Below are 26,408 nucleotides of genomic sequence, written 5' to 3'. Positions count from 1 at the left end.
CTTTTTTTCTGACACCAACCAATTCTCCAATATCAACATCAATTCTTATTCTCTGACATTGCCTGGTTTTCCTAGGACTTGGCTAAATTCAGATACCAGCCACTTGGAGTTGGCTTCAAACTCCATAGGTTTAAAAGCTCAATCTCATGAAACTACACTGTCTTTACTTTAGGGGTCAGTTGCAAGAACTCAGGTCCCAGGTTGCCCTAACTTCTATCCAACTTGACCACCAATTTGAAAGTCCCTGCATTACCTCCTACCTGAAGCTCAGTAATTTCCAAGACTCATTTTTATAAATGAGGACATAGAACCATGGTTAAATATCTTGCTCCAGGTTACAAATAGCACAAACAGAGCCAGGCTTTAAATTCAAGTCTGGTTGATGTGCAAACCCATGGAACTAACAGTAAAGATAATGCCAAACTTAATTATGTCCTTGGAGTTCCTTGGTTCTATTTTTACTTCTCTTTGATAGTTTTCTGCTTGTTCTTGCCCTTTCCATCTGGTGATTGCCTTTATCTCTGAGGAGAAGGCTTGAGAGTTCACTTTATATATTGAAATTTGGGGCTGGCGCTGCAGCTCAATAGGCTAATCCTCCACCTAGTGGTGCTGGCACACCAGGTTCTAGTCCCGGTCAGGGCGCCGGATTCTGTCCCGGTTGCCCCTCTTCCAGGCAACTCTCTGCTGTGGCCAGGGAGTGCAGTGGAGAATGGCCCAAGTGCTTGGGCCCTGCACCCCATGGGAGACCAGGAGAAGCACCTGGCTCCTGCTATCGGATCAGTGTGGTGCACCGGCCGCAGTGCGCCGGCCACGGCGGCCATTGGAGGGTGAACCAACGGCAAAAGGAAGACCTTTCTCTCTGTCTTTCTCTCTCACTGTCCACCCTGCCTGTAAATAAAAAAAAAAAAAGAAAGAAATTTGGGGTTTACAATTTCTCAGAAACAGAAGTACTGTTTTTCTACAGAATAAAAAAGTGTTATTTATAATTCCCCAGGTACCTTCTATAAGAGGGGATTCCAAGGAGTGTCCTCTGCTGAACGAGCTGATGGCTAGGAGCACATGAAAGGGACACTGGGAGAAAGGCACTAAATTGCAAATGGAAACCTAGGGTTGGGGCTAGAGATGGAAGAAGTAAAGGCAGAATGGTGGACGGCTGCCTGGTGGAGGATCTGGAGAAACGATACTTGGTGGCTGGAATAAAGAGTAGCAGGAGAGAAAAAAAATTTGCAGGAATCACCTGCATATAGATTTTGACCATAACGGCTACTGACACCTGGAAAATGCGGCATACAATTTGTCAGAGCAAGTTCCTTCCCATCTCCCCAAAAGAGGCACATCGTAGACTGAATGTGCAGGCTATGGTTTTTCTTAGGCACCGCAGAACTACCAAAATAACCGCTAAAGTAAAAACGTTCTTTCACCTCCTAAAATCAAATACACATACATCACACATTACCACACAGACTATGCCTCAATCAGTATTAACTGAATGAGCCTCACCTGAACACAGCAGGACTCCACAGACTACAAACATTTTTATTGGCTTTAAAAGTTAGGTGAGCTTCCCTAGCATAAAATTCATCTTTAAATTCTCTTCTTTGATTTTCACGAAGAATCAAACAAACAGCAGTATGAAATAACCAAGTCACCATCTGCAGACCTGCCGTGAGCCAGTGAGGCCCTCATATACTGTCTTTTATGGTTTATATTGGCACTTCAGGTCCCATAATTTTTTCTGTCAACCAGCATAACTGTTAAATGCTCCTGTCCCCATGTGTTTTCCATGTTGGATCTTTATACACTGGTGCATTGACAGGGGAAAAAAATCCATCACTCTCCGCTGCATCCCCTATTTGGAGCTGCCATACTCTTCAGTCTGTAACTTCAGCCCTTTTATTAATTATGTCTCTTTCAACAAGTCAAACCTTACTGACTTGCATCCGTAAAACGAATAGGATGTGCTAAATGATCTCCAAGATGCTCCTACTGCTATGTACTTTTAAATTATAAACATTGAGGTTCTATATTATAATCTCTTGCTTCTACTTCCCTGAACCAAAGATCTTTTCTAATATTTCTTTAAACACAACTGTGACTCTTGAGTCCCTGGACTACACTTCAGGGTACCCTCTGTTTCAGGTCAAACTTTGGCTGTCATTTGCTTGTTGGGAGGGCTAGGGGGAGTCAGTCTGCTCTCCACAGCTTCCAGCTCTGCAGGGTGTGGCAGTTTAGCATGTCTGTCACACTTTCGATGTCCCAGTGTACCCCTTTCTACACTTACAGATCCAAGGCCATCCTGATCTCTTGTCTATACAGCTTCCAGTTTCTGGGCTATCACAATCAAGTGATGGTTGCATGTCACAAAGTCTTGTGAAAGATGGACAAACCCGTTGCCCAGGGTGTGTAAGGGGATGCTTAGGACAATTTGCATGCTATGACTTTAAAGAAAAGTCATGCATGACTCTTGTAGCCTGTTTGCTATGAGTGGGGAAATTAAAATTCAAGTTACAGAAGACCAATAAAATATTCCAAGATATTTATAGCTCTCTTTCTGGCTGGTAAAGCAAGCATGTCTGACTCACCAGGAAGGGTGACGAACAGCTCTATCACTTTATAACGAGGCAAACCCAAATTAGAAATGAACCGCAAAGTGCATCTTTACTAAGTTGCGGGGTGGGCTATTTCTCTCTCATCCAAAACACTCTGAATAGGATGTTGCTGAGCTGCTCTGAAGTTCAGCAGATGCCATGTGTACAGACAGCTTGTTCACTCAGTAACCACAAAGCTCCTGCTAAGTTCTCTCTTCTGCAAAGGCAAGGGCAGTGTGTACACAGGCCAGCCCCTGCAAATGCTGAGACAAACTTTTCCAGACACACACTGGCAGAGAAACTAAATGTGCACAGCTCATTTCAGAAAACATGAGTGCGTTCCTTCATTGGATTTTTTTTCTCCTACATTTGTTCTGTGGTGTAACTGACTCACTGACAGTTCCCCACATGGTCCCATTTTAATTCCAAAAACATTAACCTCATTTCCTTCCAGGATTTTGAGGCACACCATGACAACATCTTCCCTTAAATTTTGTGGGGACAAAAATGAGACATTTCAGGCAGTCCTCCATTGGACAAAACAGGAGCTGAATGGGAAAGGAAGCTTGGCTTTGGTCTCAGTGTTTGCAACAGGGGTTCTTCCCTGGAGTCTGGGACCTGCAGAGACAGCTGTGACATCCAGAAGGCTCTGAAATCATGCTAAACTCACTGCAATACTTTTTTTTTTCCTGTATCTTTCTGTCATCTCCAGATTTTGGAAGAAGTCTCAAAATGTTAAGGATATCCTCAGAGTGAGGCTCTGAAGTCTTGCCATTCTATTTTCTATGAACTCTTTAGAGCAGAAACTATAACCCATGGGATGATCAGACAGGAGCGTGGTCATGCCCTTGCATTAAGAGGTCCATGCCCGATGTTGAGTGGCAGAACCAGGCAAGTGCTCTTCTCCAGGCAGGCTTTAGAAGCTTCTCTCCACTGGGGCTGGCTGCTTGGCAGTGGAACTGTACTGAGGATGACCTATCTGCCCCTCTACATCTACTCTCTCACTTCTGCGCCCCACTCTAGGCTCTGTCAGCTTCCCCAAAGGATGGCATCAAGAGGTTCCCAGTCCTCGGACTTCTCTCTGGGTGTGGCCAGTAGGGATGTAGCTGGAGACCATGGAGTAGAAATGGAATGGGGTCAGGCTGTTTCCTCCACATCACACCCAGCATGTAACCATGGACTGGTTCTGTCTCTTTACTAATGGACACTGTTCCTGTCTGGAAGCAGCTCTCCATACTGCTTAGATTCCTCTGAGGTTCTTAGCTCCCCAAAGCCTACTCCTACTCATGATCATTCAGGTCTAGGGACAGGAAAAGCTTTTCATCATCCTGCTCCATCTCACGGCTTTTCCTAAACTCTGCTCACACCTTTGTGAATGGCCTGGAAAAAATCCCCCTCAATCATTCAGTTTGAGTGTTACTTGACTTGTGACAGGATTCTAGTTGACACAGAAACAATTACCCAAGAGAAAATGAAGTTAAGGAGTCTTAAGATTAAACAAAGTAAAAGGAAAAAGGTGATCCAACGTGGGTTAGAAACACGTCTCATTCAAGTTTGGAATAAACAGAAGATTAGCCCTACGCTATGTTTCAATTACTTAGAATATCCTTATATTTTCAAATTAATTCTTTTAAAAGGATTTTGGAGCAAATCACTAACACTTACTTTTAAAAGCTCATGGGGGGCCGGCGGGGTGGCATAGTTGGTAAAGCCACCACCTGCAGTGTCAGCATCCCATACAGGTGCCAGTTTGAGTCCTGGCTGCTCCAATTCTGATCCAGCTCTCTGCTATGGCCTGGGAAAGCAGTAGAAGATATGGCCCAAGTCCTTGGGCCACTGCACCCATGTAGGAGACCCTGAGGAAGCTTCTGGCTCCTGGCTTCAGATCAGCACAACTCCAGCCATTACAGCCAATAGGGGAGTGAACCAGCAGATGGAAGACCTCTCTCTCTCTCTGCCTCTCCTTCTCTCTGTATGTAACTCATACTTTCAAATAAATAAATCTTATAAAAAAAAAAAGCTCATGAAAAAAACCAAAACCAAATTAAAAGGTAAGTTTATCTTGATGCAAAAAACTTTTTGAAATCCATGAATACAAACAAGGGTCTTCAAAAAGTTTGTGGATTTTTGTTGTACCAAAATAAACTTATTTAACTCCATTTTCCATGAACCTTTTGAAGTTCCTTTGAATAACACCCACCATATATAGGGTTGGGTACTTAGAATGCCAGAAAACCACTGGTTATCATGCAAGACAAATGTAGCTTTTGCTACACCAAATTTAAAGATGGACATTTTCTTCTTAGTCGACCTTGTTTAATATCACAAAACACACGTCCATTTTGTTCAAGGTTGGGTTTTACATTAGCTCCAAGCTTCACTCACTCGCTACTCAAGTTTACTGGATCCAGATCTGTCTGGTATACAGCACAGAAAAGGTAATAGGAAGTCACCAGGAGTTTATTAACCATTTAAGGATCAGAAGAGCCCACTTTAAAAAAAAAAAAAAAAAAAGAAAGAAAGAAAGAAAAGAAAAAGAAAAAGTACTCAAAGTACTCCAGAAAAAAAGCAAGACCTTGCTATAAGCTTGTTTCAATAACAAGGTCTGGCATTCAGAAGAGGAAAGACAATTCTTACAGAAGCATGGAGTTTGTCATTCCAATCCCATTTCAAGGAAAAAGAGGATAAAACTCTCCTTTCCTTCCAACTTTCTCTAAGGCATTCCAAACACAAGGTAGAATCACAATGATGACTATAATGCAGGAAAGCACAGCACAGGAGCTGGGGAAAACAATTCTGCTTCATTTGAGCAGAGCAACCCAGGCACGGCAGTGAATTAACACTGGGAATTCCATTCCCCTTCCTCCAGCAAAACAGGTCAACTCCAGCACCTACAGCAGTCTCTTCTCTGGAGAACGCTGGTGGGTTTCAACAGGCACATCAGCAAAGTTCCAAGAGCTCAGTCAAGTGAGAACGCCTCAATGGTAGGCATGGTATCAGCAGAATGGTCTTGGAGGCACTGGCAGAAGAATTTAGCTGCCACGGAGGTACTTTCAGTTCTAGTAGATGCAGATGGGCTTGGGAGTAGCAGGGAGAGTAACCTTGGTCACTGCCACTTCAATAGCCCTGAACTACTAGGAGAACTCCAGAGGCGAACTCCAGTTTCAAGGGACAGTGTCTGCAGTATTGACCCTCTTCCTTTTTAATGCAGAATACATGTTAATCTGCACTATTAGGTGTTTTCTTAAGACTTCATAAAAAGAGTACTCAATGATAATTTCTAAATAAAGGGAAATCACAGATAAGCAACAAGAAAGGATAGTTTAAATAAGAATCATTTTCCTCCAAAAAATGACAAATTAAATAAAATACATTCTGAACATTAAAAACACAGAAAGCAGTAGCAAGTCCAAAGTGGCTGAGTGCAGCCAAGGACAGTGGGCGGGGCTCGAGATGACAACAAACATCACCCCTTTCTCAGCCCTGCTGAGGACTGGGTTTGGATGAAAAGCACAGAATTCTAACAGCACTTAAGAAACAAGAACCTTAAGAGTCTTAACCTCCCATTTCACTACTTTGATAAATAGCATAAGAGAGGAAAAAATAAGGAACACTGAGGATACAAAAACAGGAGACTGACACCCTGAACTATTCCGGGTCTAATCTCCTTCCATCTGCGTGTTCCCCATAGATGGCAAATTTTCTAAGTGTTTCTCTGAGGGCAGGGAAACCAATGGTAGGTTCACAAAATGTGTTCCACTATAAACCAAATGCTTCTAAGAGACCAGTTGTGCAGAGAACATGTTAACTTCCTCAAAATCAGCAATAAATGATAAGGCAGCTATATACTGATATCCAGTAATGGGGCAGAAAATAAGTTTCCTGCAGACATGGAAGACTTCACTCTTCTTTGGAACACACCTCCAGATGAGCAGGGCATCCAGAAGGTTTCCAAGAAGCTGAGCCCTGACCAGGAGCACAGGAACTATGTCACGGTACTGCCCGCCACCCAGGGAGCAGGCTGGGGAGCCAGTCACCCTCTCCAGACACCTGCCCTCCCTGTCGCCCAGTGCACCCAACAGAACTATCATTAGCAACCTCTTCTTGCTTTCCTCTTTCCCCCACTTCATTTAAGATCTTCAGTAGCTCTGAGTACACATTTCACTATACTAAAACTGAGAAAACCACTACAAAGGTGAACTGCAATGTAGCTCTAAACCTCTGGAAGTGGAAGCGGAGAGTAAACAAAGACTAAGGGCTATCTGTAGGGGTACAAAGCTTCCAAATATTACTCACCACGGGATAAAAAGCCAATTACAATTATTTATTTAATTGTTTACATGGCAAACACCCTGTAATTACAGGAAGAGCACCAACAATCTTGTCTCTGGTAGGGACAAGACTAAAACTACTACAAACTGGAGTAAGAACGCACAGGGTTCATTATTAAGCAAACTTCAGGACTTTCAATCATTCATACTCTGTCACATTCTGAGAAAATAGCTTGGCAGGTGGATCACAAACACTCTAATTTTGGGGAATTAAAAAATGGGCAAGAAGCCCGAAACAGCTACACATGTATATTTTCCCTAAGGATATGATAGTGTTCAATCTGTGAGTCAAATACCACAGAAAAAAAAATTCTCTGTAGTTCTTAATGTCTGGGTAAAGTCGCAAGTTTCCAATTGTGCAAATGCAGACTAGAAACAATCCCAAGATTCAAGAAGTAATCTGATATTCCACAAGAACATACTGAATCACCCTAACGTTGGTCTATTTGTTATTAATGAGTAGGAATGAAAATAAGCATTTTTCTACAACGACATAAGCTGACCTGAATACACACACACAAAAAAACCACCCACACAATGACAATCAACAAAAAAAATAAGACATGTGTAGGTAATTTCCAAATATCAGGAGAAGGTAAAGAGGGTTCATCAGGGATACAGACACATTTGTGCATGCACCTACTTAAGATACACCCATCCTCTAATTCTTTGGTCATTTAAAAAAAAATTGTGTGTGAACCTTTCACTTTAAAAGTAAAAAATATCTAGATTCCTACTCGATTTAAATAGATTCAAGTAAAGTTCCTGGGACCTCTTCCAGAGAGTTAGATTGCTTTAAAATTGGCCATGCATTAAATAAAGCTTTGTCTAACAACAGCCAGCGAGTAACTGATATGGTATCTGTACGTTCGCACTGCACAAGGTTTCTTTATCTCAGGAACATTACTCAGAGACAAACAACAAATCAGATTTCAGCTCTGGAGAATCATGCTCAGCCTCCTCCAGCAGCACGGCCAGCTCACACAAACCTTACATGAGCGCCAACCACCTGCTTCCTGAGGAATTTGTGACCTACCTTCTCCATTACTTCCCCAAAGCTGCTCCTGTGTTACACACGTGCCCCTTTCCACTCATTCCACTACAGTCCTCTTTCACCTCTAGGAGATTCGTTAACAATAAATGTGCAAAGGTTCACTTTAACAGCAAAACCAGAAAGAGAAGCTTTCAGCATTATATCGTGTAATGAAACAAAATCCCAAATTCTGAGAGTTTGCTAAACCAGAACTGAAAGCTGTTACAGGAAGAGATTCATTCCTGGGTACCTGGCTTCTTTTCACATTACCTGCTTCAGTGTACTTCAATCCCACTTTTTCTTCTGCATCTTTTGTCTTCGGGGGTGGCCAGACAGCTTGGAGTCTGCCAGGAGTCCTATCATCCTGCTCTGTGGGGCTCTGGTCAGACTGTTGAAAAAGTGGACAAAGAATATGTTAAATGAAATGTGGCCAGAGCCAATTAATTCTCGGAAACAAACACTGTAGCTCTAATTCTAAAACTAATTTTAATTATCAGTTCCACACCGCTCTCATTCACTGCAATCTCAATTACAGTCTCATCATCCCACTACTTGTCTGAGTCTCTTCCAGAAATGTGAAGCGATCAGTTGTTTGGGGTGAAAGTTAAGAAACAACAAACTAAAAACTCAAGGCTAAGTATTACATAGCCCTTGGTAATTTTTTTTCATTAGGTAACTCTTTTTAAAAGCACAAATATATCTTAAGCTGAAGACAAAGACGCAAACGTATCACATTCAGGTACATCTTAGAGTGATTGTAAATGTATCCTCAACCACTCCAGGGTTATTTATAGTAATAAGGACTAGGTTTGCTTATTCCATGAACATTTACAGTAACACGAAATACTTCTCTAGGTATTCAACACTACTATTTCCAATTCTTTTCTTTCCTATTAAAAAAAATGAATGAGGTTGCCTTCATAGTCAAGCTTTATAGGAATTGATTTTCACAAGTATGCTTAGTGTTTAACTACAATCCAAGATAACTTTTAACATTTCAACTGAATACACCAATTGCATGAGAGGGAGTGACAATCGTATAAGGAACAGATATTAAGCAAGAAATTATAGTTATTGTTCTTATGAAACTTTAGGATCTACTAGACAGACACTTAGTATTCTAAAAGTTATTTTTCTTTGAGTAGCAGCAATTTCCATGATCTAAATGTCTCTTCTGCACTAACTTAAAATAATCCTCACAACAACCACATAACATAAGGGTTATTTTCCTGATTTTACACATGAGAAGATTGATGCTCAAAGATTATCAAGGCCATCCAGCCAGGAAATGATACAGAATTAAAACCCAGGTCTCATTCTAAATCTAGAGCTCAGTCAAGAAGTCTCACAACGAACGTGGAACACTGAACTCAAATCACAAGAACACAGCTTGCCAAATGGCAGACTTTCAAAGGAAAAATATAGTTTTCACAAAGGTATAATTAAGTGGTGAGGAAATTCCTGTAAACCTGGGTTACATATCCATATTGCCTCACCTCCCATGCTGGCTAGTTTTTATAAGGCATTTTCTGTAAACGTTTAAACTCGGAATGACAAGCCTTCTTCCTACCTACACATCTTTACATATAAATTTCTTACAATATTCCAGAAAAATATGAGGAGGAAAGAGAAGTATTTCTGTCCGACTCTATTCTCCTTTCCTGGATGATTCATTCTGTTATTATCATCTTTTTACCAACAAGGGAGCCACTAACAAGAGACAACCGACATTCATATCTACAGGAAGCCTAAAAACGGATCGAGAGCACCACATATTAACGACGAAATGCAAAACCCAATTCTACATACACTTTTGGAGTCAGAGGGGCCATCCGCTGGCCTGGCCTTGGACCGTTCAAACACAGCTCTCAGCGACTCCTTCTCATGTCTCATCTTGCGCTTGAGAGCCTCCAGCTCAGAGGTGTCCGCTGTGGTCCCCTTTTTGGGGGGCCGGATGAATAAGGCTTTAAAGGCCTCCAGGGCAGTCTCCGGTGGCTTGGGCTTGATCTCACCACCCTGTGTCTGGGCTTCTCCGGGGTCCTCGTGGCTCTCCTGATCAGCACTACCGCCCATCTCTTCTTCCTTGGGTGAGCCGGGGTCTGCGGCTTTCCCCTCGGTTTTGGGCATGTCAATGTTGAGCAGCTGAGAGAGCTGCTCCAGGAGAGTGGGAGTGGCCTTGGGATCAGATGCTTTCTCCCCACTCCTCACTGTCTGGGGCCCTGCCTGCACTAGGGACTTCTGAACAGGCTGGGTCAATTTGAGCAGAGCCAGGTCCCCATCCTTTGGTTTAATTTCAGTGATGGTCTCCCCTCCCTCAGCCATTGCCCCCTTCTTCAGTACACGAAGCCCACTAAAAAAAGCAGGCAGCTGGAATGGCTTCTCTCCGGGGGCTTCCTTTTTAGAAGCAGCACTCTTGGTGACATCAGTACTCAAATTCTGGCCTGTTCCTGCAGGTGGAACCCGGGACCCTTCTTCTCCAGCCCGGCCCAGGCCAGGGCTGTGCTCTGTCTGAAGGCCACCATTGCCAGGTTCCGGTTCCCCACTTATCTCAGGTGGAGTCCTTGGAGGACCCTCTGTCCGGAGCTCCGTGTCATCCATGTCTCCAGCGGCAGTGTTTTCCCTAGGATCTCCTGGTTCTTTGGGCTCCTGGGAGGGCTCAGATAAAAGGACACCCGGAGACTCTGGGCCCTTGGCACTGCTTCCCTCTTCTGGCTCCTGGCCACCATCATCAGAGTCTGAATCACTGGTGGTGTGTACGAGGGTCCCGCGGACCCAAATGGCCTCATCTTTGCTCGCACTCGAGGTATCCAGTGGAGGCAGCTCTTGGCCAGGAAGAGAAGTCCCTGCTTCTGCTTTTTCCTGACTTCCTCTGGATTGCATCTCCACGCGGGCAGTCTTCTCACCATTTTCAAGGCCAGGTGGGACCGGTGCCTCGGCCTCCTGCCGCTCCAAGCCATTGCTGGGCTCATCCCGCGGAGGTGTGGGATCTCCCTCTAAGTTGCGGAATGCTTTCAACACAGCCTCTTCCTCTTCAGGCTTCACAGATTCCAACTTACTGGTAAACCCAAACAGGGACTTCATGGAAAACTTACTCAGGATCGACTGAGCCATTTCAAGTCCAGCTTCGGGTTTCTCCGGTCCTGAGACATCACTTTCATTCAGAGAGTTACCATCGTCCTCCATGTCCCAGCAGCGCCCTTGGTGGAAGTTCTGACTCGTGTTACCTTCCCCTGCTCTCTCAGTGTATCCACTCCATCTGCTCTTCACTTCCAGGACAGAGAGCGACAGGACCTGGGAGGCAGCCGGGCTCTGGGCTGCCCGGCAAACACACTTCGCCTCTCAGAAGTCACTGAGCCCTCCTTCCGGCGTGCGTGGTGACGGCCCGCCCAGGGCAACTGTAAAACGTCTGTGGTGCTCTCCGCCCAGGAGCAGCCCAGCCGGGGCTGCACACCTTACTACTCACGGACCCGCGAGGCTGCGGGGCTGGGACTTCCGTATTTATCCCCATCGACAAAAGGCTTTTTGTCGGAGGGAAAGTCAGCCTGCCCTGTAATCCCAGCCCGGGACTTCACGGGGAGCTCCGCCCCAGCGCCTGCGGTTCTCCTGGTTGCATTCAACTTCCTCATTGGTGAGCAAGTGGAGGTTCCTGAAAGTGCTGAGCCGGCAAGCTGGCCCCGGACAACAGGCGGTAACCACCACCTCCCGGGAGCTGCCCAAGGGGTTCAGAAGTGAATCAGCAGAAAATGCCCAAAACGCTTCTTACAGGGCCTTCCTTTCCACGGGGATGGCAATCAGGGGCCTCGGACGTCCAGGCCCAGAACCCAGGAGTGCACCCAGATCCACAGACATTCGCAAAGCCCAAACCAGATCAAGGAAAGAAAGAGGCCATCCCCAAATGCCCAGAACTCTCCAAAGCAGTTAATTTACTGCCCTTGGTGTTCAAACCCCTCAGCCCCCCACCTCCACCCCCTACCCCTGCTTCCCCGCAGGTTTCATCTGGAATGCAGATTTTAGCTGGCAGCTGAGGAGAAAGGAAACCAACAGGACTGGTTTCATATTACTGCTGTTTTAGCTCTGCCCTGGCTGTCTCCGTGTCCTACAAACAGGTACTTAGCAAGCACAGCCACCACGCCCAGAGTCCATCAGCCATAGGGTTGCAGAGTAAACAGCCCCCGCCTGGCAGGACTGATTACCCTGCACACTCCCTGTGCCAACCACAGAATTCTTTCTGCTCAGCAGCTGTGACTGCCCGGCTCAGGGCACCCCTCTCTGCTTTGGTGTTGCAGCCAACGAAATGAAAGCTGCCACCACACAAGGCAACCCTCAACCAGCCTTGTTAGGCAAAGCAACCCATCAGAGGTCGGCCAAGGAGCCACAGTCCCCTCAAGGGCAAAACATCTGAAAGGTCTTTATCAGTCAGGTCTCTGTCACAGACCCCAGCTATCTAGAACTGAACCCGGACAGACACACCGATCTTCACACATCGGCTCAATGTAGCCTTCATCACTGATTCTGTGCTGAGGGCCTGGCAACTAAGCACAGGAGAGAAACTTCAGCTCCGTCTGCACAGCTGCCTCCTGGGACAGCTCCTGTCATACCTGAAGGTGTCAGTGTTTTCCAAAGCCAATCCAGCCAGCCAGTATGCAGTGAGCACCTGCCGTAGACAAGGAACCGTACTGGATGAGGAAGAGAAGCAAACTGGCTAAATAGCAGTTGCCAGCTCCCCTGAGTGAAGCTCCAAGAAGAATTTCGCCAAATGGTGAAAAAAAAAAAAAACATCATTTTGTTCTGTGAAATGCAAGCTTTAGCCACAGCAAAATGACAGTCTTACCATATCAACAGCTGGAAATGGCTATCACTGATATCCTGTGCCACGTTCCCCGGTGCTGCAAATAATCCTCTTCCATGTAATACTAAGAAATTCTGATGGCTATAACACACTTTCAGCAATGTGTTCAAAAAGGACCCTCAAACAAAGAATAAAAAACAGGTGCCTATCATTGTATCCCACCTAACCCTATGGGGACAGTTAAGAGAGCACTCACTTTTTTTTTTTTTTTTTTTTGACAGGCAGCGTTAGACAGTGAGAGAGAGCAACAGAGAGAAAGGTCTTCTTTCTACTGGTTCAGATGGCCGCTACTGCCAGCGCGCTGCTGAAGCCAGGAGCTTGGTCTCCCATGGGGTGCAGGGCCCAAGCACTTGGGCCATCCTCCACTGCACTCCCTGGCCACAGCAGAGAGCTGGCCTGGAAGAGGGGCAACCGGGACAGAATCTGGCGCCCCGACCAGGACTAGAATCCATGGTGCCAGTGCCACCGGCGGAGGATTAGCCAAGTGAGCCGTGGCGCCAGCTGAGAGCACTCACTTTCTAAACGCTGATTTGATCTTGTGTCTAAGTGGACACTTTCCTTTCTACTCCTGGTTTTAGTATATTTTAAATTAACTGAAGCACTCTTAATCAAAAAGCCACTAATACACTCCAGAAAAAAATTCAACAGTGTCATTTAAACCTCAGAACAGACTGCCTTCCTACAGGAAACATCCCTTGATAAAAATAAGACTTCTGCTGCGTTGAGACTGTAGAAAGATGACATCACTATACTAGATAACAAGATTGGTCTTTTAATGGGTTTCACAGGCCATCTGATATAGGTGTAAGATGGGGTAGATGGGCAGGAGGACATGGCACACATTGGTGCTACTTTTTTTTTTTAAATGATACATCTCCTTTTTCTGGGACTTAACTAATGCTGACTTCCAGGACCCTCTGCAGATTTGGTCAGAATGAAACATAGGCTGGAAGGGGTTACTGGCCCTTCTAATTACATAGCATGAAACAGGATTAGAGTCTCTGCATCCCCTCTGTATCCATATATCCACCGATTCCAACACAATTCCATACAAGTAGAGAAAGTTTGGGTCCCGAATTATTTGACTGCAGCCTTTTGACTCTAAGACAAGTTATTAGGTTCATTTAAAAAATGGATTCTTCCGTATTTACTTGTTATTTGGATATTCATTTTAAAGACAGAGAGAGAGGGAGAGACAAAGAGATCTTTCATCTGCTGGTTCACTCCCCAAATGGCTAACAGCTGGCACTGGGACAGGCCAAACCAGGAGCCAGAAACTTCATCTGGCTTTCCCATGTGGGAGGTAGGGGCCCAAGCACTCAGGCCATGTTCCGCTGCCTTCCCAGATTCATTAGCAGGGGGCTGGATCAGAAGTGGGGCAGCTGGGACTCAAACCGCCATCCAAATGGGATAATGGTGTTGCAGGTGTCAGCTTAATCTGCTACACCACAATGCCAGCCAAAGGCTCATTTTAAAAGTCAGGCAACCATAGCTGAGAGGTTACAGATCACCTTACACATCTAGTAGATGGTGAAGAATAATGCCTAACATCTGAGTATTTATTGTGTGCCCAGCACTGTTTTAAGTGCTCCATGAGTATTAACTCTTGTGATACAAACAGCAACTATGTGAGGTTGGTATTATTCTCTTTCCATGCTAGGAAATTGAGGCACAGGAAGATGAAATAGCTTGCTCATGTGCACAGAGCCAGGTACTCATACTCTAAATCCTGTACTCTTCATGTCTTCTAAGGCCCAGAGCTCACCTTCCTGCCACCAGCAGATGCCACAGACAGCTGAGTCTGGAGGTACAAAAGCTTTTAGGCCCAATTCAATGTGGACTCTCACTATCCTGTGAAATGCAGTTTACCCTCTAACGGGTAGGGAATGTCCAGCTCACAGGCCACATAAGATCCTCTGGGTCTGTTCCTCACAGGATTGACCTGAAATTCAATGTATCTAATGTAGGTTAATTTTTAAGTCATTAATTTATATGGCCTGTAAATGATGTTATAAATACCCAAATGACACTTAGCAGAAAAAAGGCTCCCCACCCTTGCAAAAAAAACACAGAAGACAGACTTCATACAAATCTAACACTGATACTGATTGTTATTTTCCACCTCTGTAACTTGGGAACAAAATCTAGAAGTTTTCATTAAAAAAAAATTCTAGTTAACACCTAGTTGGCTTTTTTATTGATCATAGATAAGGCAAAGAAATCTCTGGAATCAAACATCAAAATTTCCAGCTTATTTGCACCATTCTCCTTTATTTATGAAGCACAACTCCTCTTACAAAGACTTGTTTATTCAACATTATTAATGAGTACCAACTCATGAGTTAATTAGGCTCCAGAACAATCAAAATGAAGATACTCCAGCCTTCCACCTTCACAAAATGTATAGTTCAGTACAACATGTCACTCAAGAGAGTGTTTATATAGACTGTAACTGAGTATTGTAGACTCAGTCTGAATAGCAATTGCTAGACCCAAAACAATTTTGAAAGAAAGCAAGCATAGCCCATATAAATATGCAGCTGGGTCAGCAAGAGCAGTATGGGAATTCAAGGAGGGCTTTTGAGCACTGACGTCTTTTTTTTTTTTTTTTCCAAGATTTTATTTATCTGAAAGACAGAGTTACAGAGAGGTAGAACCAGAAAGAGAGAGAGATCTTCCATCCACTGGTTCACTCCCCAGGTGACCACAATGGCCAGAGCTGAGCTGATCCAAAGCCAGCAGCCAGGAGCTTCTTCCATGTCTCCCACATGGTTGCAGGGACCCAAGGAGTTGAGCCATATTTTATTGCTTTCCAAGGCCATAGCAGAGAGCTGGATCGGAAGAGGAGCAGGTAGAACTCGAACTGGAGCCCGTATAGGATGCTGGTACTGCAGGCTGGGGCCTTAAACCACTGTGCCACAGTGCCAGCCCCTGAGCACTGACATCTTTAGTCACTGGTTCTCATGACTATATGGAACGTTACTGTCTGTGGTCATAAAGGGAATTAAAAAGTTTCAGACTAAGGTTACCATAAGGAAACTACAGATTTGATTTACATTGGTTTTGAAAAATGAGTCTATTTAAGCCTGCTAGGGACACACAGGCCATATAAGGTCCTGTGAAATTATTTGGTCTGGCCCTGCCAACGCAACCACAGGTGAGACTCAATTCAATAAATGTATAGCAGGCTAATCTTTAAGTTGATAATTTTGTATGGCCCACAAACTATGTTATGAATATCCAAATGGCCCTTGGCTGAAAAAAGATTCCCCAGTTCTGTAAGGCTTTAATGTTTTGGGGGGAGGAAGAAGTATAAACCATCACTTCTCTTAGACATTATTTATCTCAGGGTCATCTTATTCTGTGCTAACACTTAATAAGCCCCTACTACACAAAATCAATGGAAGTCAAAGTTTTCCCTCTTCACCACCTACTACAATCTCAGCTGATTGTTATTGTTCTAACTTCAAGATACTTAAACTTTCCAATAGCCACAACTGTGCAAAATGCCAGGTGAAAGTGGTCCATCGCAGACGATTAAGTCAACACACACATGATAAATAATTCACATTTGACCAACATGCTTTGTTTATTTGTTAAAAGCAATCAGTAATTGACTACTCAAAATCTGAGCACAGTATTTTATGTTTACGTTTTAAAATTCAAACTGGTAAGTTCCCTGTGTTTCTCCCATGTCACCATCCTCTAAGCTGGACCTCCAAGGTCCAGAGCGATAAGAACACCTGTCCAACAATTAGATCTTTGGTGAGACACGCTTGAAAGAACAATTGCAACAAAAACACATCTCCACCAACAGGCAGGAAAGCCTGGGCCTTTGACTTTCGTGACATTAGAAAACTGCTTTCTTAAAAAGCATTTTGTAAAACTTAGACACTGCCTGAAAAGAAAATGCCCTACAGGCCCTCTTACTCTTGGTAGCTCTCCCGCATATCATGCAGTTTAGATGATTCACTGCATTCACTACATTCTCATAAAACCCCAGAACGGCAAGGTGAAAAAAGGAAAGCAAAGGAGCTTACATTTCACGGGGATTAGACGACTTAATTGTCATGTTCCTCCTTGTCTGACTTACGTGATTTAGGTTCCCAACCTGAATTAAATGACTAATTGCTTCCAACTTCCCAAACGAGTTCAAATAGGTTCACGTGAAGATGGTTTGAAACAACATGCAGAACATGGAGTTAAAATTAGTAAGGGAAATAAGAGGGTAGAAGCTTTCTGTGGAAGACTGGGGAAAGTCAGTAAGCTATGAATAAAGATATAGGTAGGACAACAGGTGATGACAAATTTGGGGCTGAGGGGTGTTCAGGATGTGTTTTAACTAACCATGAAGTCTAGTACAAAAGGGGAGAATTTAGGAAATGATGACATCACTGGTACTCAGAAAACATTTGTTGACTAAATGTGTCATTCAAAGGGAGAGTAAGCTTGTGGAAGATTCTGGGTAGAACAAAGTTGTTGAGAGGCAGAATGAGAACTTAAACATACTAGAAACCATCTAGCTTAACCTTTTTTTTTTTTGGTAAAGATTTACTTTTTACTTACTTGAAAGGCAGAGTCATGAAGAGAGGAGGAAAGAGAGAAAGAGAAAGAGAGAGAGAGAAAGAGATTTTCTTCCATCTACTGGTTCCCTCCACATATGGCTGCAACAGCCACAGCTGGGCCCAGCCTGAGCAAAGAGCCTGGAGCTTCCTCCAGGTCTCCCATGTAAGTGCAGGGACCCAAACACTCGTGCCATCTTCTGAAGCTTTTCCCAGGGCATTAGCAGGGAGCAGGATTAGAAGTGGAGCAGCTGGGACTCGGAACTGGTGCCCATTATAGGATGGGCAGAAGCTTAACTTGCTATACCACAGCACTGGCCCCTAACTTCTTGTTTTAAAGATGAAACAGAAACAGTTGAAGTAGAGAATTGGTCCCAGCTCACAGAGCCGGACCAGACTGAAAATGAGGTCTCCTATCTCCTGTGCACCACACCTCCTCTTACTTTCTCTTACTGAGAGGCCATGTGATCTTTCTCTTTGATACAGTTTCTGAAATATTTTATCATCTTGCTATTTCACTCTTTAATTAACATGTAATACTTATACATTTGTATGGGCTGCAGTGCCACATCTCAACACATATACTCTACAGCGTAAACTGCTCAAACCAGGCAACTAGCCTTTCCCTTTCCTTATCTTCTCTTTGTGTTTGGAGCCTACCAGCTCCTCTTTCACATCTTTATACCACATATAATACAACGTTATGATCTATAATCAGCCCACTGTCCTAGCAAACACCAGAACTCCTGTTTGATTCCTGTCGTTCAACCTCCTATACCCCCGACCCTTCCCAGCCTCTACCGTCATTACACAGGAAAGAGAACATGCAGTACTTCTTTTTCTGCATCTGGTTTTTCAATTACATAATGATCTCTGGTACCATCCATGCAGCTGCAAATGTCAGAATCTCAATCTAATTTTTTGTTGTCATGCACTCTTACCCTCTTTCTCATCAGCAATTGCCTTAGGCTCACTTTCCACATCTTTGAAGTGGGAATACCACCTTGCTATGTCACAGGAATATCATGAGGCCCAATGAAAGAGAGGCAGAGGCTTCCTGAGACTTCTCATTCTGTTATACTGCCTTGATGGCATGGTACGTGCCCCTGCCAATCAGGGCAAGATTTCTAACAGCTCCGTGGGGTCAACCTATCAAAACTGCACAACTGTTTTCACTAACGGGTTAAAAAGAAAACAGGCTGCACCTGCCTACTGTGAGGACCACTCCCAACAGGCAGTAACAAGGCTTCTGTGGAAATAGGTTGAATGTTGATAACAAACTAGAAGAAAATACAAGGGAACACAAGAGGCCAGGGGATGTTGTGAAGCTGGAAGAGAGCAGTAGTCTTTGGATGCAAAAGGAACAAGGGCAGTGTGCAAGGTTAAGAGCATGGCCCTGGGGCCCACATTGCAGCACAGCTGGTAAAGCTGCTGCCTGCAGTGCCAGCATTCCACAAGGGTGGCAGTGTGAGTCCCAGCTGCTCCACATCCAATCCAATTCCCCGCCAATGAGCCTGGGAAAGCAATGGAAGATAGTCCCAGTCCTTGGGCCCCTGCACATATGTGGGAAACCCAGAAGAGGCTCTTGCCTCCTGACTTCAGCTGGGCTCAGCCCTGGGGAGTGAACCAATGGATAGAAGACCTCTTCTCCCTCCCTCCCTCCCTCCCTCCTTCCCTCCTTCCTTCCCTCCCTCCTTCCTTCCCTCCTTCCTCTCTCTCTCTCTCCATATATATATATATGTGTTTGTGTGTGTATATGTCTCTCGCCCCTTTGCCCCCTCTCCCCCTCCCCCTGTCCCCCCCCCACCTAAACCCTGTAACTCTGAATTTCAAATAAATCTTCAAAAAAAAAAAAAAAAGAGCATCGCCTTCGGTTCAGGCCTCACACCATGCTTTGCCCCTATAAGCCTGACTTTGGGCAAGTTACAGCTAAGCTACTGCCTTTTCATCTGGAAATTGTGAATAAGAATAGCACATACCTCAAGGGCTGTTAATGAGCACTAAATAGGTTAATATATGATGGATACTCTTTAAGGTGTGGCACATGGAAAGACTGTATAGGTATTACCTATTTTTTTTTTATAAGAAAGAAACAAACCAAGCAGCATCTAATAGCATTTTAAAACACTGCATTAATAAGAAACAAGTATTTACTAATGAACTGACAGCCCACACAGGAAGATGCCCCCTGTAGCTCCCTGTAATCTATACACTGGGACAGAGGGGCTAAATACAATTCCTCCCCACCGCTGGGCCTTGAGCAAATCAAGTGCCAAAGAAAACTCCTTCAAGTAGGTCCTTTGGATGTTTCAGGGCCCGTGCTCTCTGGATTGTTTTTTTTTTTGTTTTTTTTTTTGTTTTTTTTTTTTTTGTTGTTTTTTTTGTATCTGAAGCACTTGAAAAGAGTAATTAGCTTAGAGTTTTCTCAGTGGCCGCTGCAGGCTGCAGGAAAAGTTCACCCTGTTCTTTATTATGTTTCCTGAGTTCCAAGGTGATTTTTTTTTTTAAGATTTATTAATTTACTTGAAAGAACTAGAGAGAGAGAGGGAGAGACAGAGATCTTCCATCCATGGTTCACATCCCAAATGGCCACAACAACCAGGACTGGGTCAGGCCAAAGCCAGGAGCCAAGAATTTCATCCAGGTCTCCTACGTGGGTGGCAGGGGCCCAAACAATTGGGCCATCTTCAGCTGCTTTTTCTCAGGCCATTATCAGAGAGATGGCTTGGAAATGGACCAGCAGGGACATGAACTGGTGCCCACATGGGATGTTGGCATTACAGGTGCTGACTTTACCATCCATGCCACAATGCCAGCCCCTCCAAGTTGATTTTAAATCCCTTAATAATTTCAGCGATGTGCCAGCACTGTGGCATGGTGGGTTAAACCATTGCCTGAGACTCTGGCAGCCCACACAAAATTTTCTCTGTGTTTACACTCTAGAGTCCAAATTTTATATGAATGGCTATTATATTTCACATCAGAAAAGGTGAAGGAAAAAAGGATAATGAGTGTTATCATTGTAACAGAAAAGTGAATTTCACAGTTCCGTTTACCATAAACATGTTTCAATGATTAAGCCGAGCTTGATATTCTTTTTGTTTTATAAAGAAATCTGAAATGTTACTTGCAGTATGTAGTGAATACAAGGAGGATGTCAAGGAAAATGCACACATGCATGAGAAATGATCTTCATGAATGGCAGAAAAGAGAATTCTTATTTAAATGTAATAACAAACCTCCACATCAATTCCAAAGTTAGAATTTGGGAGAGATGTCTGGTTATAGTTCAAGGTGAGGAGTCAAATCAGATTGGGATAAGTGGTTAAGATATACCACCTGGGATACCCGCATCCCATATCAGGGTTCCTGAGTTTGAGTCCCAGGTCCACTCCTGACTCCAGCTTCCTATTAATGTACAACCTGGGAGACAGCATGTGGTGGCTCAAGTACTTGAGTCCCTGCCACACCATATGGGAGATCCGGCTCTTGACTTTGACCTGGCCACCTTGGCTACTGTGGGCTTCTGGAGGGTGAACCAGTGGATGGAAGATGTGGTCACACCACAGACACATCCTCTATTTCTCATATACATACACACTTACTCTCATTCTTACACACACAAACACACTCATTGAGGAAACAAGCTTCTTAGCTATTTCTGAATTTACTTCCAAGTACAAGTCCCTTGTCATGAATATCCTAATGATCTGGGTAAGTCAATGCTGTAGCCATTACCTTTAAGGAATAGCCTCTCTTTATTTCAGGCATGGAAAGCCAAGACACTGTGGCAAAAAAAAAAAAAAAAAAAAAGACCTAAATGAAAGATCTCTGTGAGTGAGATCCCAGCGGAAAGTATGGGCCATCAAAGAGGAGGTACCTTTCTCTGAAGGGAGGAGAGAACTTCCACTTTGACTATGACCTTGTCTAAATAAGATCAGAGTTGGCGAACTCAAGAGGCTTCCATAGCTTTGGCAACTCATGACAACAGCCTAGGGTGATTACTGAAGCCATAAACAAGAGTGTCAATTGTTAAGTCAACAACAGGAGTCACTGTGCACTTACTCCCCACGTAGGATCTCTGTCCTTAATGTGTTGTACGATGAGAATTAACGGTAAAACTACCACTCAAACAGTACTTTATACTTTGTGTTTCTGTGTGGGTGCAGTCTGTTGAAATCTTTACTTAGTATATACTAAGTTGATCTTCTGTATATAAAGATAATTGAAAATGAATCTTGATGTGAATGGGATGGGAGAGGGAGTGGGAGATGGGAGGGTTGCAACTGGGAGGGAAGTTATGAGGGGAAAAAGCCACTATATCCAAAAGTTGTACTTTGGAAATTTATATTTATTAAATGAAAGTTAAAAAGAAAGGAGTAGCCTCTCTTTGGCTTCCATAAAAGCCTTCCAAAGATGGGGCCCTGTCCATGTAATGCAGAGTCATTTTGTCCGAAAGCAGTCTGTACAGCTTTGAGATCACAATCCCCAGGGTAATTTCGGTGGTAGCCTGCTTCTCAGTTCTCATTGATTATGGAAGCTAATCTATAGCCATTAAATGAATGTCTTATGTTCTTAAATAAAAAGCAAAGTAAAAGAAAACCAATCAAAACACACCTAAAGTAGCGGAGAAGTGGAAGGGCTGAACATTTAAGGACTTGGGTTTAGAGTCAGGCCTTTGTTCAAATCTGGCCCCTGCCCTTTCTAAATCTCTCTCTTTCGTACATCAAGTACAATAATACCTCCAACAGCTGTGTTTGGCACATAGGAAGCGATCAACCCATGGAAATTCTTGCTACTGGTTTAGACAGTCATGGGTGGGTGTGGATGCGGTAATTACATCCTTTGCTTCCTTAGTCAGGCCAGTTTGGTACAAAATCTCCAGAGACTCACAGGCGAGAAGACTGTGATGATCCCTGGAAACGAGAATCACCACAAAGAGTGCAGACTTTGTATGTTAGAAGCTGGTGTGCAAAATCCTACTTCCAGAGGCTGTTGTAAGCAGCATAAAATTCCAATGACCATTTACCTTTTCTGATTTTTGTCTTTGTTTTCAATCTCAGGCCACATGTCTTTTCTCCCCATCCATGTCCCATGTTTACAGGCACTTTGATGAGCATGCCTCTCAAATGGACTCTCCACGAAACGGAACTTGTTATAAGGAGCTAGGCTCCACTGACTCTAGTCTCTGACCACATTCAGTTGCCTTTGACACATCTGGTTCAAAGTGCATTGACATCTGAGGTACGTGGCTAATGGTAGCTCCTATTTTGCTGTCATTTAACTCCTTAACTTTCATATTCTAAATGGGAACTTTGGGGGGAGTTAGATTTTAACACATATAGATGCTACCCTAGACCAATTCACACATTTAGTGCATTTGGATATTTTCCCAAAAGTGGTACTTAGGGCTATCCTGATTTTAATCAGTAAAATATAGGATACCCATTTAAATTTGAATTTCAACCAAATATAAACCTTTTTTTTTTTTTTTTTTACTATTAGCATGTCCAATACAGTATCTGACAATCCCAGCATCCAAAAGTGGAGACGAGAACACATGTGTAGGCTGGTGCTGTGGCTCAATAGGCCAATCCTTCGCCTTGCGGCGCTGGCACACCAGGTTCTAGTCCCAGTCGGGGTGCCGGATTCTGTCCCAGTTGCCCCTCTTCTAGGCCAGCTCTCTGCTGTGGCCCAGGAGTGCAGTGGAGGATGGCCCAAGTGCTTGGGCCCTGCACCCCATGGGAGACCAGGAGAAGCACCTGGCTCCCGGCTTACGGATCAGCACGGTGGCCATTGGAGGGTGAACCAACTGCAAAAAGGAAGACCTTTCTCTCTGTCTCTCTCTCTCACTATCCACTCTGCCTGAAAAAAAAAAAAAAAAAAAAAAAGAGAATACATGTGTTTTCTTCCAAGGGCTTTGTATTTTGCCCAGAGTGGTGCATGGAATTTGCTTGAGCAGGACTGCGGGACCATGACTCAAACAGAGCCTCTCTACATAGCAGTCTGGCACCAAGACAGCAGCATTGGCTGCTTAACCACTGAAATACATATTGGTTATGTGACCTTGTGATCTAATAAGAAATATGTACTTGGTCCTTGCCTCTGGCCCCTGACCAGAGCTCCTAAAAGCCTTGTAACTTCCTAAGTGATAAGCTTAATATTAATATTATTAATAAGATAATAATATTGGGTTTTTCCCCAGCTCCAGAAACAGCTCTGGTGCAGCAAAGTGCAAGTAGAGTATTTAATTATTCACAAGAAACCCCTTTCTGCCATACCTAAGATTTCGCTAATGAGGTAAGTTTGGGGAAGGTCTTTCGGACAGTGGGCTGGTTGCCAGAAAAGCCAGTCTTGTGATTACAGGGTTGGACTTTTCAGCTCCAAACAGACCTGAACTGACCACAAAGCAGTTGGACCAACATTTAGTAATTTAACCTGTAATGCCTGTGTAATGAGGCTTCCATAAAAACCCTAACCAAAGGAGTTCTGTCTCTAAGGGGTACAAGCTCTTGTGTTCAGAACCTTTCCAGACCTCACTATCTGTATTTCTTCATCTAGCTATTCAATTGTTTCCTTTACAAACATGTTTTGCCATAAATTGGAAATAGTAAGGAAATTGGTTATCTGTGTTGCGTAAGCCATTCTAGCAAATACCTTACTTATCTTTAAGTATGTATGTAGGTAAGTATGTATATATGTATTTTGAAACACTGAATGACTTGAATCCAGGCACTCTGCTATGAGATGCTGGTATACTAAGCAGCATCTTAACCCCAGTGCAAAAAACCTGCCCCTCTAACAAATTATTGAACCTAAGTAGGAGTTCATGGAAGCTTCCAATCAGCATCCCAGTCAGTGAACTGGAACCCCACCACTTGTCACTGGCATCTGAAGTGGGATGGTCTCGTGGGACTGTGCCCTTAAGCTATGGAGACTGATGTTAACTCGGGGATAGTGCCAGAATTGAACTGAATTATTCAACATTTATTTGGAGTTGACAGAGAATTGCTTCATGTGGACAACTCAAACATTTGGTGTCAGAAGTGTGGGGAGAGGAGAGAAAGAGTTATTCTGGTTTGTTTTTATTTAGTTTGGTAAATAGATGCTCCCCTGAGTCTCCCTAATGTCTACCCTATACCAACACCACTTCTGCCATCCCCTGAGGAAACCCTTAGATCTTCTTATAATTCGGTAACTAAAAGATGAATGCCAAACTAAACCATGGAACTCAGTAACAACCTTAACCTCGACACTATACCCACCCCAAATTATGGATGACAGACTTCCACGTATTATTAAATATTTTAGCTGTCATTCTTCCATATTAATGAGGGTCAGCACAGCCAGAGAAACAGGCCCAGTAATATCTCAACAACAATGCTGCGAATCAGGCTTACAACTGAAATCAGGGTGGTGCTTGTCCAGTTTTGAAGACTGATTCACATATTGCTTAGCAGTGTACTCCTCTCTGACTTTAGAGTTCAAAGCCACCAGAGGAAGGAAGGATGTCCTTGCCAGCTGGTATGATAGCCACTAACATCACGTATACTCTTTCTAAATCAACGGAACCCTTTCCAATAGAAATCTTACTTAGAATATCAATATATAAACATATGGGATTCAAATCACATTGTCTAAAGAGGGGAGAGGGCTTGGAAGTGAGACACTTGTACAGCCCAAAGTATAAAAACCCCTGATATAGAAAATAATGAAATTATGGGGCTGGTGCTGTGGCGCAGTGGGTTAAAGCCCTGGCCTGAAGCATAGGCATCCCATATGGGAGTCGGTTCTAGTCCCGGCTGCTCCTCTTCCCATCCAGCTCTCTGTTGGGAAAGCAGTAGAGGATGGCTCAAGTCCTTGGACCCCTGCACCTACATGGGAGACCAGGAGGAGGCTCCTGGCTCCTGGCTTCAGATCAGCATGGCTCTGGCCATTGCAGACAAGTGGGGAGTGAACCAGCAGATGGAAGACCTCTCTCTGCCTCTCCTTTCTCTGTGTGACTCTGACTTTTAAGCAAATAAGTAAATCTCTTTAAAAAAAATAATGTAATTAAACTATTCTAGTGCTTAAAAATTATAATAGAAAACTAAGAAACATAAAACATATTTTGCCTTTTATATAAATATATAACATAAAATTACTTATTTACAAGATATATAATACTCATGGTATATAATTTATATACCATATATAATTATGATGTATAAATATATACATAAATCATAAAGGCCTGGGTAAAAAATAGACCTTTCTGAAACAGTGATATGGGGCCAGCACCATGGCGTAGCAGGTAAAGCTGCCGCCTACAGTGCCGGCATCCCATATGGGCGCCAGTTTGAGTCCCGGCTACTCCACTTCTGATCTCTCTGCTATGGCCTGGAAAAACAGTAGAAGATGGCCCAAGTCCTTGGGCCTCTGCAGCTACGTGGGAGACCCAGAGGAAGTTCCTGGCTCCTGGCTTCAGATCAGCACAGCTCCAACCGTTGCGGCCATCTAGGGAGTGAACCAGCGGATGGAAGTCCTCTCTCTCTCTCTCTGTCTCTGCCTCTCTGTAACTCTGCCTTTCAAATAAATAAATAAAATCTTTTTTTAAAAAAGTGATATATACCAAAAGCCTAAAAATGCTTATAGAAGATAACCACCTCCAAAAGTGTATTAAGGAATAGCCCTACATAATTGTGGTGGCAAAAGAAGATAGAGGCAAAATTATGTGTGGTCCTGTCACCAATTTCCAAATAATAAAAGTGTTCCAAAAACTGGAAACAACTTTAACAGCCAATGATGGAGAATGGTTGAATAAATGCTGGCACACTGTCTGGTAGAATATGACTCAACCGCCTTAAACACATCCATAAGGAATTTGTAGCAACATGGATAGGCAGTAGAAGAGCAACTGGTTAAAAAGAGAGAGAGAGAGAGAGAGAGAGAGAGAGAAAGAAGAAAGAGAAAAAGAAAAGAAAGTTAGGTTATAAAATCTAGCATGCCTATATGTTTAAAAATTTCTAACTGAAAATAACTCACACATAATACATATTTCAACTT

At 43.6% G+C, this 26,408-nt stretch overlaps 1 protein-coding gene across 7 annotated transcripts in view; it reads right to left on the bottom strand.

Annotated features, from left to right (window-relative positions):
• Positions 1–26,408, bottom strand: part of FMN1 (formin 1) — a 481,578-nt gene that overhangs the window by 332,255 nt on the left and 122,915 nt on the right. For 5 of the 7 annotated variants that reach the window (XM_051822097.2, XM_070053344.1, XM_051822104.2 and 2 more), the window contains one exon: positions 8,223–8,340. The exons of 1 other annotated variant lie outside the window; for it this stretch is intronic. In XM_051822097.2, coding sequence (XP_051678057.2) covers positions 8,223–8,340 — 118 coding nt within the window. Of the gene's footprint in view, positions 1–8,222; positions 8,341–9,761; positions 11,802–26,408 lie in introns of those variants that run through there. One more of the 7 variants, XM_002718006.5, reaches the window with a different exon arrangement.

The sequence above is a fragment of the Oryctolagus cuniculus genome, chromosome 12 (genome assembly GCF_964237555.1).
Source record: "Oryctolagus cuniculus chromosome 12, mOryCun1.1, whole genome shotgun sequence".
Classification (NCBI taxonomy): domain Eukaryota; kingdom Metazoa; phylum Chordata; class Mammalia; order Lagomorpha; family Leporidae; genus Oryctolagus; species Oryctolagus cuniculus.
This window is presented reverse-complemented; position numbering and strand designations above follow the sequence as displayed.